We start from the raw sequence: 16,190 nt of genomic DNA, 5'->3' as shown, positions 1-16,190 counted from the left end.
CTTTCCAAATAAACTTTATAGTTAATTTTTCTAGTTCATTAAAAAATGCTCTGTTGACTTTTATTGGGATTGCATTGAATGTGTAAATTAGTTTTGGTAGGATAGACATCTTAATAATATTTAGTCTTCCTATTCATGAACAAGGAATATTCTTCCATTTATTTAGGTCTTCTTTGATTTCCTTGAACAGTGTTGTGTAGTTTTCTGTGTATGAGTCTTTTACATCTTCAGTTAAATTTATTCCTAGGTATTTGATTTTTTTATATACCATTGTAAATGGCATTTGTTTCTTGATTTCCTCTTCAGATTGCTCAACATCAGTGTACAGAAATGCTACTGATTTTTGTGCATTGACTTTATACCCTGTGACTTTACTGAACTCATTTATAAGTTCTAGAAGCTTTGTTGTAGACTTCTCAGGGCTTTCTATATATAGGATCATGTCATCTGCAAATAGTGAAATTTTTACTTCTTCCTTTCCTGTTTGGATCCCTTTTATATCTGGTTCTTGCCTCAGTGCTCAAGCAAGTACTTCTAACACAATGTTAAATAGATGTTAGCTGTGGGTTTTTCATTTATACCCTTTATCATATTCAGAAAGTTTCCTTCTATTCCTATCTCTTGCAGTGTTTTTATCAAGAAAGGGTGCTGTATTTTGTCACATGATTTTTCTGCATCTATAGATATGATCATGTGATTTTTTTCCTTCAATCTTTTTATGTGGTGTATTACATTAATTGATTTTCTTATGCTGATCCATCCTAGCATACCAGGAATGAAACCCACTTGGTCATGCTGTATAATTTGTTTAATGTGTTGTTAAATACAATTAGCAAGTATTTTGTTGAATATTTTTATATCTAGGTTTATTAGAGAGATTGATCTGTAATTTTCCTTTCTTGTGGTGTCTTTGTTTGGCTTTGGTATTAGGGTAATGTTGGCATCATAAAATGAGTTAAGCAATGTTCCTTACATTTCAATTTTTTGGAAGAGTTTAAGCAAGATTGGTGTTAATTCTTTCCAGAATGTTTGGTAGAATTCACCTGTGAAGCCATCTGGCCCAGGGCTCTTCTTAGCTGGGAGGTTTTTAATGACTGATTCTATCTCTTTCCTTGTGATTGGTTTGTTGACATTATTGATTTCTTCTTTCATCAATATAGGCTGCTTATGTGTTACTAGGAATTTGCCCATTTCTTCTAAATTGTCATTCTTGTTGGAATATAGTTTGCCAAAGTATCCTGTTATAATAAATAGTCTTTATTTCAGTGGGGTCAGTGGTGATATCCCCTTTCTCATTTCTTATTTTGTGTATTTGCATCTTCTATCTTTTTTTCCTTATTATTCTAGCTAAGGGTTTGTCAATTTTATTGATCTTCTCAAAGAACCAGCTCTTTGTTTTGTTTATTTTTTTGAGTACTTTCTTATTTTATATTTCATTTAGTTCTTCTCTGACCTTTGTTATTTCTTTCTTTCTTCTTTCTTTGGGGTTAGATTATTGTTTTTTTACACAATTCCTCCAACCGTGCAGTTAGTTCTTCGATTTTAGCTCTTCTTTTTTGATGTATGAATTTGTGGCTATGAATTTCCCTTTCAGTACAGCTTTTGCTGCATCCCATAAGTTTTGATATGTGTGTTATCATTTTAATTAGTTTCAAGATAGTTACTGATTTCTGTTGAGATATCCTCCTTGACCTACTATTTTTCTAAGAGTGTGTTGTTTAACTTCCATATCTTGGTGCCAAATCTGGGTCTCTGGCCCTTGCAGATTTCCAGCTTCATTCTGCTGTGGTCAGAGAAATTGTTTGGTATGATTTCAATCTTTCTGAATTCACTGAGACTTTCTTTGTGGCCTAACATGTGGTCTATCTTGGAGAATGGTCCATGTGTACTTGAGAAGAATGTATATTTGGGTGTAATGTTCTGTATCTGCCTATTAGGTTCAGATCCTCTAATATATTGTTCAAAGTCTTTGTTTCTTTATTGATTCTCTTTTGAGATGTTCTGTCCAATTCTGATAGTGGTGTGTTAAAGTCCCCCACTATAATTGTAGAGGCATCTATTCCTTCACTTGGTTTCTCCAGTGTTTGCCTCACATATTTGAAGGCGCCCTTGTTAGGGGCATAAATATTTATGACTGTTCTTTCTTCTTGAAAGATTATCCCTTTCACTAATATGTGGTGTCCATCTTTGTCTCTCACAATAATTTTGCACTTAAAGTCTATTTTCTCCGATACTAATATATCTATTCCTGTTCTCTTTTTTTGCTTATTGTTTGCCTGTAAGTTTGTTTTCTAGCCATTTGCTTTCTTTTTTAAAAAAATATTTCTTTCTTTCTTTCTCTCCCCTCCCCCCCCGCCCCCAGTCAGGCTGCACTGGGAAACTGCATTGCTTTTTGTTGTGTCATCTTGCTACATCAGCTTTCTGTGTGTGCAGCACCACTCCTGGGCATGCTGTGCTTTTTTTCATGTGAGGTGGCTCTCTTTGCTGGGCGCACTCCTTGTACATGGGGCACTCCTATGCAGGGGCGCCCCTGTGTGGCACGGTACTCCTTGCACATGGCAGCACTGCTCATGGGCCACCTTACCACATGGGTCAGGAGGCCCAGGGTATCGAACCCTGGACCCTCCATATGGTAGGTAGATGCTCTATCAGATGAGCCATGTCCGCTTCCTGCCATTCACTTTCAGTTTCCTTGAATTCCTGGGTCTAAGATGTATTTCTTTTTTTTTTTTTTAAATATTTATTTATTATTATTATTTTTAATTACATTAAAAAAAATATATGAGGTCCCATTCAACCCCACCGCCCCCCGCCCCCCACTCCCCCCACAGCAACACTCTCTCCCATCATCGTGATACATCCATTGCACCTGGTAAGTTCATCTCTGAGCATCACTGCACCCCAAGTCAATGGTCCACATCATAGCCCAGACTCTCTCACGTTCCTAAGATGTATTTCTTGTAGACAGCATATAGATGGGTCATATTTCCTTATCCAATCTTCCAATCAGTTTCTCTTAACAGGTGAGTTTAATCCACTGACATTCAGTGTTACTACTCTCAAGAAATTACTTATATTAGCCATATTTACTTTGGATTTGTGTTTGTCATATGTTGTTTGATTTTTTCTCTTTTCGTCATTTTAGTTGTTCTTATACTCTCCTCCAACTCTGTCCTCTCTTGTTTTTTTCTTTCCTCCTGCAGAACTCCCTTTAGTATTTCTCAAAGGGCAGGTTTCTTGTTGGCATACTCTCTAGGTTTCTGTTTATCTGTGAATATTTCGAACTCTTCATCATTTTTGAATGCTAGCCTTTGCTGGATAGAGTATTCTTTTTCAGAAATTCTTTTCTTTTAGTACCTTGACTATGTCATACCACTGCCTTCTTGCCTCCATGGTTTCAGATGAGAAATCAGCACTTAATCTTATGGAGCCTCCCTTGTATGTAATGGTTCTCTTTTCTCTTGCTGCTTTTAGTATTTTCTCTTTGTCTTGCACATTGGATAATTTGACAAGTATATCTTGGGGTAGACCTGTTGGGATTTATGCTGTTTGGGGTGCGTTTTGCTTCCTGGACATGTACATGCATTTCCCTCAATAGGTTTAGGAAGTTTTCAGCCATTATTTCTTCCAACACCCCTTCTGTCCCCTTTCCCTTCTCTTCTCCTTCTGGGATGCCTATAATGCACATGTTTGTGCATTTTGCATTGCCATTCAGGTCCCTAAATCCCTGCTGGATTTTTTCTGTCTTTTTATTGATCACTTCTGCTATCTGTTTGATTTCAAATGTACTGTCTCCCACATCACTAATTCTTTCCTTTGCCTCTTCAAATCTGCTGTTATTTGCTGAGAGTGTATTTTTGATTTCTTGGATTGTGCTGTTGATCCCCATCATATCCATTATCTTTTTGTGCATGATTACAGTTTCTTCCGTATGCTCTCCTAGTGTTTTCTTAATATGCTTAATCTCTTCCTTAACTTCACTGAATTGGTCCATGGTACATGTTTTGAGAACTTTAATTAGTTGTTCTGTGTTCCACTCCTCTTCCTGGTTTTTAGTTTGTTCTTCATTGGATTGGGCCATGTTTTCCGATTATTGGTATGGTCTGTAGTTTTTTGTTGCTGTCTGGTCATCATTTTATTTTGTTGAGTTTATTCCATTGATTAGCTTCTTCTTTTCAGGGTTTAATTAGTTGTTTTTGTGTGCATGTTAAGTCTTCTCTTTGTCACTTTGTTCTTCTTATTCTATTTCCTTGTTGTTGGCTAAGTTCCCTTGAGCAAGCAATAATTTTGTTGCAGTCTCTCGAGATCAACATCCAGACACCTCCTCTGCTATTTGGTCTTTGTCAGTGTTATACCTTTCTTCTCCCTCAATTCTTCCATGGATGCCTATTTTCATGTTTATTTACTATTTGTATTGTACCATTTTGAGTCCCTTCTCATTTATTTTTGTATATATTTTTCATATATTTTCTTTGTTGTTGCCATGGAGCTTAAATTTACAACAATCATTTTTAATTTGATACCAACTTAACTTCAGTAGCATACACATACACTATTCCTATACCCTCAATCCCCCCGCCTTTTTTGTACTTTTAAAAAATTATATTTTTATACATTTGCTTTTCAGAACTACAGATTTATCATTACTTTTTATGCATTTGCATTTTAGAGCTTGTAAGAAGTAAAAATAGGAGTTACATATCGAAAAATATAACACAATAGTACTGGCATTTACAACTACCCATATGGTTACCTTACTGGAGATCTTGATTTCTTTATGCTGCTTTGAACCACTGTCAAGTGTCCTTTCTTTTCAGTCTGAAGAATTTCCCTTAGTTTGGTTGATAAATTTTTTTCTTTTTAGCACTTTAACTATTTCATCCCACTGTCTTCTCACCTTCATGGTTTCTGATGAGAAACTGACAATCTTCTTGGGACTCCCTTGTACATAACACATTGCTTTTCTCCTCTAGCTTTCAGAACTCTCTCCTTGTCCTTAACATTTAACAGTTTGACTACCATATGTCTGTGCATGGTTCCCTTAGAGTTTTATCCTATTTGGGATTCATTGGGCTTCTTGAATATGCATAGTCATGTCTTTCATTAAATCTGGGTATTTTCTGCTATTATTTCTTTCCTTCTGCCCCTTTCTCTCTTTCTTCTCCTTCTGGGACTTATATAATGTGTCCCACAGGTTTCTTAGGCTCTGTTTTTTTTTTTGTTGTTGCTGGTGATGATTTTTTGTTGTTGTTGGTTGGTTGGGGTTTTTTTGTTTGTTGGTTTGTTCTTTTCAGGGTAGGCAAGGGAGTAAAGAGTTTATTGAGAAACAAGAAAATGAGAAAAGTACACAGTCTCAGGCATGAACCGCAGGCATACTGCAGGGTGAGTGGTGCACATGAGGCCCCAGATCATGGCTTTTTAAAGTCTATTTGTAGTTCTGATTGGTTGCCCCATCCATTATTTCTCAGGGGACCAATGGTGAGAACTTTTGAGGACACCAGGGCTTTCCCTTTTGTTCCAAATGAGTCTCAGGGCCAAGATCTCACTGGGTCTTTCCAGCAGTCTTCCTCTCAGGAGGTTTCTGGGTTGGGTCTCATGGTCATGTGGTCTATTGGTCACATAGTCTGGTGGGCCAGTCGCCTTTCCCCTTTCACTATACTAACCTTCCTCAATACCCCCCATCAGAGAGTTTACACCCTTATTCTCAAGGAGGCACTGAAGGGTGATGGTCTTTCTTCCCTAACTACTTCCTGATGGTTAGGGGGAGTATGTCCTACCTGACAAGGTATAAACCCTCTAGCTATTCTTTTGCTGTTGAGGGAAGATGGGTCTGGCTGGAATTGGATTAAATCCCTGCATAACTAATAAGGCATTGATTCAGTCCTTGGCAGGGGTCCCCGGGGGTGCCACTTGCCTCTCCATCTCCTGGCCTGGCTCACTAAATACTGTTACTGGATGGTTCTGGTTTCTGGGCTTCTGGGTTCTTGGCTTATGTCACATAAAAGAATTTAAGAACATGCCATAGGGCAGGCAAGGGAGTAAAGAGTTTATTAAGAAACAAGAAAACAATAAAAGTACATGGTCTATGGTTTGGACCAGAGGCATACTGCAGGGTGAGGGGCCTCTGTTCACTTTTGTTCTTTCTTTTTCCTCTCTGCTCCTCAGCTTGAATCATTTCAATTGCATTGCCTTTGAAGTCAATGATTCTTATGCCATCTTATATCTGCTGTTGAACCCAACTAGGGAATTTATCATTTCACTTATTGTTCTTCACATCCAGTATTTCTGTTTGGTTCCTTTTTAAATGTTCTATGTCTTTATTGGGATTTTCATATTGCTCATTTAGTGTTTTCCTGACATCCTTTAGCTCTTTCTATGTGTTTTCCTTTATCTCCTTAGTGATTGAGGATCTTTTTAAAATTATTATTAAGTGATTGTCCAGTATGTCCAAAGTCTTGTCTTCCTTGTTAATGCTTTCTGTAAATTTATTTTGTTCCTTTGGATTGGCTATCATTGCCTGTTTCTTTTCTCTTCTTTCTTTTTTTTTTCCTTACAATATTTTGTTGTAAATTGTGTATTTTAATATTTTAAAGTGGTGGCATTTAACACTAGAGCTGTCTGTTCTTTAAATTTGTATTCAACTAGTGATAAGACAGATTTCCTTCAGTGCCAGGAGCTAACAAAATAAAAAAAAACGAGCACAAAAATACCTTTCACAAACTTTGCAAATTGGCTTTGCATTGGTGGTTCACCTCTTCAAAGTTTAGCCTTCCTATGGAGAAGACCAGCTGGAGGCAAATGTGAAGCACAGAGTCCTCTCTGTCTTTTCTGACCCTGATTCTTTTCTTGGCTTGTACTTGCTCATGGCCTTAGGAATTCCTCCATTTATAGGAATTTGAATGTCCCCTCTACTCCCTAAGAAAAAGACTTTCTTCCCCTCCTAGATACTCTATTGTATGACTTAAAGGAGGTAATCCTTTATTTATCCCAGGCACTTTGACTTAATTGTTTCTAATGCTGCAAGCTGCTCCAGCCTGCAGGGAAAGTGTGAAAGAGTAAACCAGAGAGGAGAGTTTGCCCTGGTTCAGTCTTTCAGGCTTCCACCCAAAAGATTGGCACCTACCTAACAGGAACCCTGTATGTGCATAGGGATTACTCTGCTCCTTCCAAAACAGGGCCAGGGACTCACAATGGGAGTGCAGGCTGGTTCCACGTGGCACCAGGGATGGCACAGGGTAGGGCCCAGCAAGGGTGCCACAAGCTTCTCCTACCACTGTTAAAACTTCGTTTTCTTGATTTGGCACTTGCCCAGTTACTGCAACCCTTTAACTGTTTTCTGGAGTTTGAGGAAGTTGGCTTTGCTCGTTTTGCTGGTTGTTCACAGATTCTGTGGGGGAAGGGCACCCTGGAAGTCTTTACGATGCCATTTTGGTGGACTAGAAGTCCCTATGTAGACCATTCTTCATCTCACTCTTCACGACCTCTTCTACCCCCAAAAGTAGTACTCCCAAACCCTCAACAAAGAAAAACCTTTATGTCTAGTAGGATAATGTTTCACGTTAAAACAGTTAATGTGAAAAATCACCCAGTGGTAAGTAAGCATTTAAACAATAATATTAACCAGGAACCGATATTTCTGTCCACCCAGAGGAAACATGGAATGTTAATCATTGCTGGTTACTACTGTCAAAATTATAGAATAATATTAAAAGCAACTTATGTTGGTGAGTGAACCTCCACTTCTTGATCACCCTTCCAGAACAAGATACCAAGATAAGCTTCAGAACTATCCATGTTGTCTCATGAGTAAATATGTGGGACTCAGTTTGGAGGAGATGGTGGAGGATGGGAAGTAGAGATGATAAAGAGGCAGATGAGAGAAAAAGGAAGATGTATGAGATTTGGGAAACCATAAAAATGTTTTTTCACTCTTTGCTTAAATTCTTAGATTGCAAATAGTCTCTCAAAAGTTTTCCAATTCAATTTGAAAAGTATTTTGGTGAAACTTTCTTTGCTTCCTTGATCATTCAGAGACCTCCATGATGGAAGACCCAACTTCCCAGCAAGAGTTCAGTGAAGCCCAAACTTGGAAGGACATCATCGATGCATCTAAGAGTAGCTCTCATGAGGACCCCAATAAAAATATTAACTCTGAGGTGAGTTAACCAGAGAGAATCATAAAAAATGTATTTTTCTGACAGAGTGAATGTTTTAAGACTGTTGGAGGAATTTTGGTACTCTGATACCTTATATTTATTGTTCATATTTCCTCTTACATTGTTTCACAATTTTGTTTAGCCTGTCAGTGCTGCAGGGTAAAATGTGATTTTTATCTATAGAACAGAATTCCCAAGAAGTTTAGAATAGGAAATCACAAGAGAAGGTAGTTTCATACTGAAATCATATTTTCCATTGTATATTCAATGAATGATTGTTTATACTTGAATCTGGCTATATGTCAAGTATCCTTCTAGTCTCTACATTCAATCTCATGGTATCTTTTAGAATTCCAGCAAATAAACTTGTGTTTTATTTCTCATCATAAATTTTAGACCCACAAAGTACCCTGGCCTTGTATCTAAAACACTGTCTAAAATCCATGACCAAAATTTTTTAAAAAATGTGTTCAAAAATACATTTTACAATAGTTGGAAACAATGTGCTTTAGCATATTTTCCTAATTGTTATTTCATTGGTTGTACAAACCTAAGTATTATAGTCACACTAGACAAAAATAAACCAGTGCTTTTCTGGTCTGTTTTATCATCATTGTATTTTGATAACCACTCAGGGAATTAAAAGTCAATCCACAATGAAACTGAATGCCCTTGGAAGGAAAGAATTTCACTATGCATTAAAATGGAATGTATTTTACTAAATATTTGATAATATACTGGGTATTAGATACTGGGTTGTCAGTACAGCTCATCCTCATTTAGACTTGGCATGCACCTACTAAAAATTATGACTAGGAAGATTTGTTTAGTTTATAATATTTTGGAAGGAAAACATAGTTGCAGTTATCACAGTCATATTAACAAATAGATTTTCCCAAGTGCTTGAAGTGGAGAGAAGGAAAAGAGATTGATGCACGAGTTCTTTGAACCGTTTACCATTTACCCTAATTTGAGGAGTTGGGAAGCATTCCTGAGTATGTCTTATGCTTTAACTTTCAAGTTCATTCTTATTCTACTTCCAGAAATGGTGAGCAGATGTGAAATAGTCAGGTATAGGCACATAGTCAGTTTGAAGATACAGGAAAATGTTGATTTTGATTGATGATTCTCAAATTTTCATAAAACAGAATTTTTATATAAAGTAATTGCAAAAAGGAGGGTATCTAAAGTGTAGAATATTCACAGAAATTAAACGGGAGAAACATGGTAAATCTCCATACATATGTATATATATATTTATTTAAAGATTTATTTATTTAATTTCCCCCCCTCCCCCAGTTGTCTGTTCTCAGTGTCTATTTTGCTGCGTCTTGTTTCTTTGTCCGCTTCTGTTGTCGTCAGCCGCACGGGAAGTGTGGGCGGCGCCATTCCTGGGCAGGCTGCACTTTCTTTTCACGCTGGGTGGCTCTCCTTATGGGGCGCACTCCTTGCGCGTGGGGCTCCCCTATGCGGGGGACACCCCTGCGTGGCAGGGCACTCCTTGCGCGCATCAGCACTGCGCGTGGGCCAGCTCCACACGGGTCAGGGAGGCCCGGGGTTTGAACCGCGGACCTCCCATATGGTAGACGGATGCCCTAACCACTGGGCCAAGTCCGTTTCCCACATATGTATATTAAAGAATAAAATGCAACTCCACAAAATCACTAAAATTTTTTTAAAACCGAAGTGAAAAATCAAGTAAAGGTCAGTGTCTGAAGCATCCAACTTAATCAAGATCAAGGTTGACAGTAGGGGAATGAAGCTAAGAGACATGCAGAAGATGAAAATGAGGCCCACAGCTTCTATAGGGATGAAAAGGGGAGCAGGTGATGGAGAATGGGAGTTTCTGGCTTTCTTTTCCTTTCTTTTTTTTCCCTTTTTCCTTTTTTCCCTCCTGTTCCAGAGGATTAACACAGTTTCTCATTCCCTTTTGTCAGTGACCCCTACAGCAGTGGTGGCAGGAGCTTAATACCCCTTTCCTCATACCCTATGCTTGCCCATTAGAGATCTCTTTCCTCTACCCCTTGCTACTGGAGTGAGAGGTAGGGGACTGAGGCTAGGTAAAATGCTTCAAAGGAAAGAAGTCTCAAAAGCAACAATTAGGAAAATATGCTAATACACATTTCCCTCATCAGTGATGAGGAAAATATTAGGAAGCAAGAAGGAAAGAGCTGTGCAAGCCCTTCATTTGTGGGAGGCATGTGGAAAATAGGGATATTTAAGGTAGGGACTTAATTTCATTCAGAAATAATATTTTGAGAATTTGGGTAGTATTTTAAATTAATTTTAGAAATGAGCATTCATGTGATTAAAACATTTAAGAAAATGAGATTGTTCCTACAATAACTACTAGCAGAATTACCTATCTTTTCCTAATTTGCTTTAGCAGGATATTGTTGAAGTGGTTTCTTCTGCTGCCCAGGAATTCTCTTTAATGAGTGTCTTCTTGGAACAAGAAATTGAAAATTATCCAATTGACTTGGTAAATGTATATATAGTCTTAGAAAAGTTCTTTAAAACTTTGTTTCTAAATATTTAACACCTTTTTTATCTAAAAATTGTTTTTTAAGATTGTCATGTTACTTGTAAATTTATAATTTAAATTAGTGAACACAATAGATTTGTGTAGTTTGAGAAAATGTATTGAGAATTGCTTTGACTAATTTTTCTAAAACTTACTTTGAAGCTTCAAGTAACTTTAAAGGAAAGTATGTAATTTTTATGCTTACCGAAAGTGGTCATGGGTTAAAAACATTGGGAATCACTACTTTAAGTTATACCATCTTTAGAAAAAACAGACATTTATTAGGTGTATGGTCAAGGGCGTTTCAAATTTTATTCTATTTGCCAAATAAAGTACGGACATTTTTTCCCCAAAACATTAAATGGCTCAAGGCATGTATCTGTTCAAGATACCTAGAGGTCAGAAAAAAAAAAAAGAAAAAAAAAAGGTCTGTATATCAGTAGCAAAGTCGGAAGTAAATTCCGGTTCAACAGACTCCCTTATTTTTCCAGGTCCTGCTCCCAGAGTTCTTGAAGGCATTTTTAAGATTGTAAGAAATTTTGTATGTTTAAAAATAAATAGTATCGGCCTGTGCTGGAGCCTGGACACCCTGAGCGTGCGGAGACATTGGGGGAGGGAGATTGTAGCACCACGGCGGCGGGGTACGAGCTGCTCAACCCTCCTCCCCCATGCTTTCTCTCTCACCAAAATTCTTATTTTTGCTTGTGTTGTAAACTGCCCCCTGCCAATCCTCCGGTCCACTGGTTCTTCATTGCACGGCCAACTGCCTGTCTTCGGGTTTGGTATGCTGTATATCTCGTCCTCCTACCCCATCCACAGGCTGGAGGGCGGGGACCACGGAAGACTTGAAGTTTGAGTACAAAGTACAAAGAAGACAGGAAGAGTCGACCTATCCAAAGAGAGAAGAAATGCAGGACGTTTTACCTGAATTTTTAGACCCATATTCATCTGCTATGAAAAGCAAGCTACCTGTACTACAGAAACATAGAATAATAACCCCTATAATATACATGAAACAAAATATTGACGCAAACTTTATTAAACCAAACTTTTAGCAATTATTTAGATATTTAGTCTTGTATATTGCAGATAATCCAGTTGAAAATATAATACTTTTTTTGCCCATGACTAAAAGAATTTATTGATGGGAGCTTCCAACCTGGAGGAAAAGTTTTAGTCCATGGAAATGCAGGGATCTCCAGGAATGCTACCTTTGTTATTGCAAACATTATGGAAACATTTAGAATGAAAGACAGAGATACATTTGCCTACGTTCAAGAAAGAAGATTTTGCATTAATCCTAATGCTGGATTTGTCCATCGTTTTAGTAATATGAAGCCATCGACCTAGGAAAATTAAATATACAAGTGATGTCACCACTACAGGTAGGAGGTTATTATCTGTCCATTCTGGTACCATAGGCTGTTCGAAGGGCAAGATGATTTTGAAAACATTCAAGTCGTGACTGCAAAGAATGGCTGAGTCAAGAGCAACGTTATGGAAGATGTGAATTTCTATTTGAGAAGGGGAAAATACTTGATGCAGTAATAATGTAAAATGGTAAAAACACAAGTAGTTTCTTTTCAATTATATGTTGCTTCCAGACATGTTTCCAGACATGTTTCTCGGCAATTTGTTGAGCAACATTTTAAGAAGATGTTAGACTTCTGCAATAGATAGTACTGATGATTTTACTCCTTTTTTGTAGTTTTTCTTTCCCCACTTTACAGTTTTGTTATAAACCAAGAATTTTGGACTTGCAAAGAGGTATTATTGCAATAATGTACTTTTCTTCATACTTGAAATTTATTTGTACAATATAAAATTATTTATACAAAATGCATGTTAGGGGGATATCTTTATAAAATTCAGGTAACTTATAACAAAAGAATTTACTGAAATTTGCTAAAAGTTCACTTTGTGTTATATATATTGCATTTTAAATTAATTTTACAGTTAACTTTTATGATGGATCCTTTTATAGAAACATTAACAAAATGGAGGAATCTGTCACATTTTTCTTTTTTAGTATAACTCAGTACCTTAAATGTCCTTTTATTTTTCTAAGATTTTCTTGCACCTTCACTAATAGTCTTTAAATCATGCCATTAGCCAACTTTCCTTACTTAAACAAGATCCAGTTATGGTTTCCTTTCCTGTTACCTTCCTAATTTGTTTATTCTATTAAAAAATAAAAGTTTAATGATCAAAGGAAGATGTCTTACTTTATATTACCAAATTCACCCCCCCAAAAAAAGGTTAGAAGTCTCAAGTGACTTTCTTTCTGCATTATTTTTTATCTGTCCTTTTGAGAACCTGTTTTTTGTGGTTGTTGTTTTTCTTTTTGTTTTGTCCAAAATGGTTTTGAATAGAATATAATATACTAATGTAGCACTATTGGGGTTTTTCCCTATGTGAAACCCATAAAAGAAAAGTGCCTTGCATAATTTAAAGAATAAACAGATAAATCTTCATGACTTCCAAATTAGTATACCATTCTAATGAAAAGTAAGATTTATGTTTTCCTATAATTTGTTTTTTTCTACTATAAGTTAGTTTGAATAAATAATATTAAGGTTTGAAGAGACTTTGATAAATTTTTAAAAATAGTATAAAAATCCTTATTAGAACCTGATATTGGGAAGCAGATGTGGCTCAACCAGTTGGGCACCTGCCTACCACATGGGAGGTCCTGAGTTCAGGTCCTGATGCCTCCTAAAGAAGATGAGCAGATGCCTGCAACCGCTGCAATGAGCTAGATGCCTGCACCCACCACAAAGAGCTAGATGCTGCACCCTGCCTCAACAAGCCAGATGCCTAAATGAGCAGATCCACAAATCAGCATATGTCACAGCCCACAGGGAGCGGATGTGCCTCAGGCCATTAGGCACTTGCCTCCCATGTGGGAGGTCCTGGGTTCTTTCCCTGGTGCCTCTTGGAAAAAGCAAGCAAATAAAGAGCAGATGGACGAAAAGAACCAACTGGGGGTAGGGGGTGGGGGATAAAAAAATAAATAAACCTTTTTTTAAAAATCGATATTAATTTGTTTTTTAATATATTTTCTTTGTAATGAGTTCTTAGACTCATGATTGTTTTTTCTTATGTGAAGAACTGACTGAATTCTCTGGATAATCTAGGACAGAATAAAAATTTATATGTAACCCAAATTTTTACCTGAAACTTCCAGAGTGCTGAGCTAGAAGTGGGTTGATCCATTTTCACCTTTCTCTTTACTTTTTTAGATGCATGTTATTTCCATAGATGGTCAAGCAAACCACAACAGAGAATAAGTACAGCTGTTTTAATAATCCACTGCACTCTCCTCACAATGGAGTCAGCTATAGAGGGTCCAGGTAGATCAAGTAGACAGGCTTCAGCAAAATATACAGAATAGTTCTTCTGAGCTTTTTTCTGGTTAGTTTGGTTATGCAATATAGGTGAAGCTACAGTCTTGTGGATCTTTAACAAAAAGTTGGACTATTGCTTTTACATTTCAAAATAATCATTCATGTATTTAACAAGATAAACATCAGAAGATGGGTAAACTTATTTTTCCCAGGACAGACCAGAAAAGAATAAAGAAATTGTAGCTGGAGGGATTTAGAAAACTCTTTAGAATAAAGTGACTGTATTTTCAAATCAGTCTCTGGGATGTTACAAGGGCTAAGGCATAGGCAGGACCAAATAGTCAGTATAGCTACTGGGAATGTGGACTTGGCAGTTCCCAGCCTGAGTCTATTAAGAGTCCCCTTAGCTGCGAATGATTAAAAATGTTCTACAGCATATTCTGGAGCTTTCTGAAATCATCTTGGAGCCCATGAAATTTAACTTTTAGCAAGTGTCTGGGACTCCAGAGCTATACATGAAGGCTTGACAACAGTGGATGTATGTGATAAGGCTGACACAGGTGCTAGTGGGTTGCACGGTCACAGCTAGCCTAGGAAAATTTATAAACTTGGTCAAATTTGTGCCACTTCCCCTTCCCTCATCCTTCTATAGGTCTGCTCTTTCATCATACTCAGCAGCACCTTTCCTGGGCCCAGTTTCTGTTCTTGACTCCTAAGTTGGTAAGGGTTTACAATGAGTTCCTGCTAAGGGATTTCAACTTTACTGTTTTAAACAATGAGGTCTTCCAGAAGGTGGTCAAGCTTTAAAAGACTGAAAACAGATAACATGACAGGCAGTGGGCTGAACTTTTTTGGACAAAACCCTCAAAGTCTTAAAGGATTCTAACCCAATTATACACAAACTACTAAACACCAGTTACTGTTAGAGCTTCTATATCACCAAATAAGTTCAGATAAAGGTCTTTAAAAGACACAGGCTTTGTAGAGCATTTTGTTCACTCTTGCCAACGGAGTTCAGATTGTCCTTGCCAAAAGTAGTCATCTTTTTACAATAAAGGCCCAACACCCTGGGATGCATGACCAATAAAGATTGCAGGATCTCCTGCTCTGGATCCCCCTTATCAGAAGGTAGCCTGGAGAGTATAGGTGTAAGCCTGATACAGTTGTATTTTCTTGTGGCAACTAACACTATGCCTGGCAAATAGTAAACATTCTGTAAAATTTGCTTAAATGAAATATTTTATTTATTCATTCAAACAGGAATCAGTGGGGAATGAGCAAACTATTGAAGCAGAAAGATGGAATCGAAGAATACTTCATGTGTTAAATAGCTTACGGGTAAGAAGATAGGGCTTGTCAATCCTATTCTCACTTTTAAAAATAAATAAAATACTGACTTTCAAGCTTCTAGTATTGATAAATGCAGAACAGTTTTCGCTGTGTTTTTGTTGAGTCAAATTCCATTAGAGTAGGTGATTTTGACTGGTATACCCAGGGCTAGATATAGGAGTTTGGCTTTGGTGCCTACATGATCTAATCAACTTCTTACACATACTCATGCCCCATGGCATCTATTCTGTGTCCCATTCAGATAAATGCTTGTTTTGGGTTGTTGTTTTTTGTTTTGTTTTTTTATTCTTTTTTTAATTATCTTTTTTTTAAAGATACATAAATAACACAAAATGTTACAATAAAAAACATAAGAGGCTCCCACATACCCCACTCCCCACACTCTCCTCTGTTCCCACATTGACAACCTCATCAGTATGGCACACTCATTGCATTCGATGAATACATCTTGGAGCATTCCTACACCACATGGAGTACAGTTCATGTTGCAGTTCATACACTCTCCCAGTCCATCCAGTGGGCTATGGCAGGATATACAACATCCTGCATCTGTCCCTGCAGCACCATTCAGGACAACGCCAAGTCCTGAAAATGCCCCAACATCATACCTCCCCCTCCCTCTCCCTGCCTTCAGCAACTCCTGTGGCCACTGTCTCCACGTCAGTGTGGACTGGAGTGGACTTGCTGGTGTTCTGCTGTAGGGTTGTTGTGACTCTAGCAATGGAAGAGACTGTTGTTTTTTGGGGGTACTGGGGGCTGGGAGCTGAACCTGGGACCTCGTATGTGGGAAGAGGCACCACATCCATTTCCCTG

General features: G+C 37.6%; 1 protein-coding gene and 1 pseudogene across 5 annotated transcripts in view; both read left to right on the top strand.

Annotated features, from left to right (window-relative positions):
* The window catches only part of RAD21L1 (RAD21 cohesin complex component like 1), a 51,121-nt gene that overhangs the window by 25,535 nt on the left and 9,396 nt on the right, over nucleotides 1-16,190 (top strand). Inside the window, exons 11-13 of one of the 5 annotated variants that reach the window (XM_023590381.3) lie at nucleotides 8,032-8,156; nucleotides 10,543-10,638; nucleotides 15,288-15,365. In XM_023590381.3, the coding sequence (XP_023446149.1) occupies nucleotides 8,032-8,156; nucleotides 10,543-10,638; nucleotides 15,288-15,365 (299 nt within the window). Of the gene's footprint in view, nucleotides 1-8,031; nucleotides 8,157-10,542; nucleotides 10,639-15,287; nucleotides 15,425-16,190 lie in introns of those variants that run through there. The other 4 variants (XM_058286828.1, XM_058286829.1, XM_071211616.1 and 1 more) reach the window with 4 other exon arrangements.
* Nucleotides 11,406-12,242, top strand: LOC139437556 (serine/threonine/tyrosine-interacting protein pseudogene; annotated as a pseudogene).

This window comes from Dasypus novemcinctus, chromosome 24, assembly GCF_030445035.2.
Source record: "Dasypus novemcinctus isolate mDasNov1 chromosome 24, mDasNov1.1.hap2, whole genome shotgun sequence".
NCBI lineage: Eukaryota > Metazoa > Chordata > Mammalia > Cingulata > Dasypodidae > Dasypus > Dasypus novemcinctus.
The sequence above is the reverse complement of the archived record's forward strand: the minus strand, read 5'-3'. Positions and strand labels throughout refer to the sequence as shown.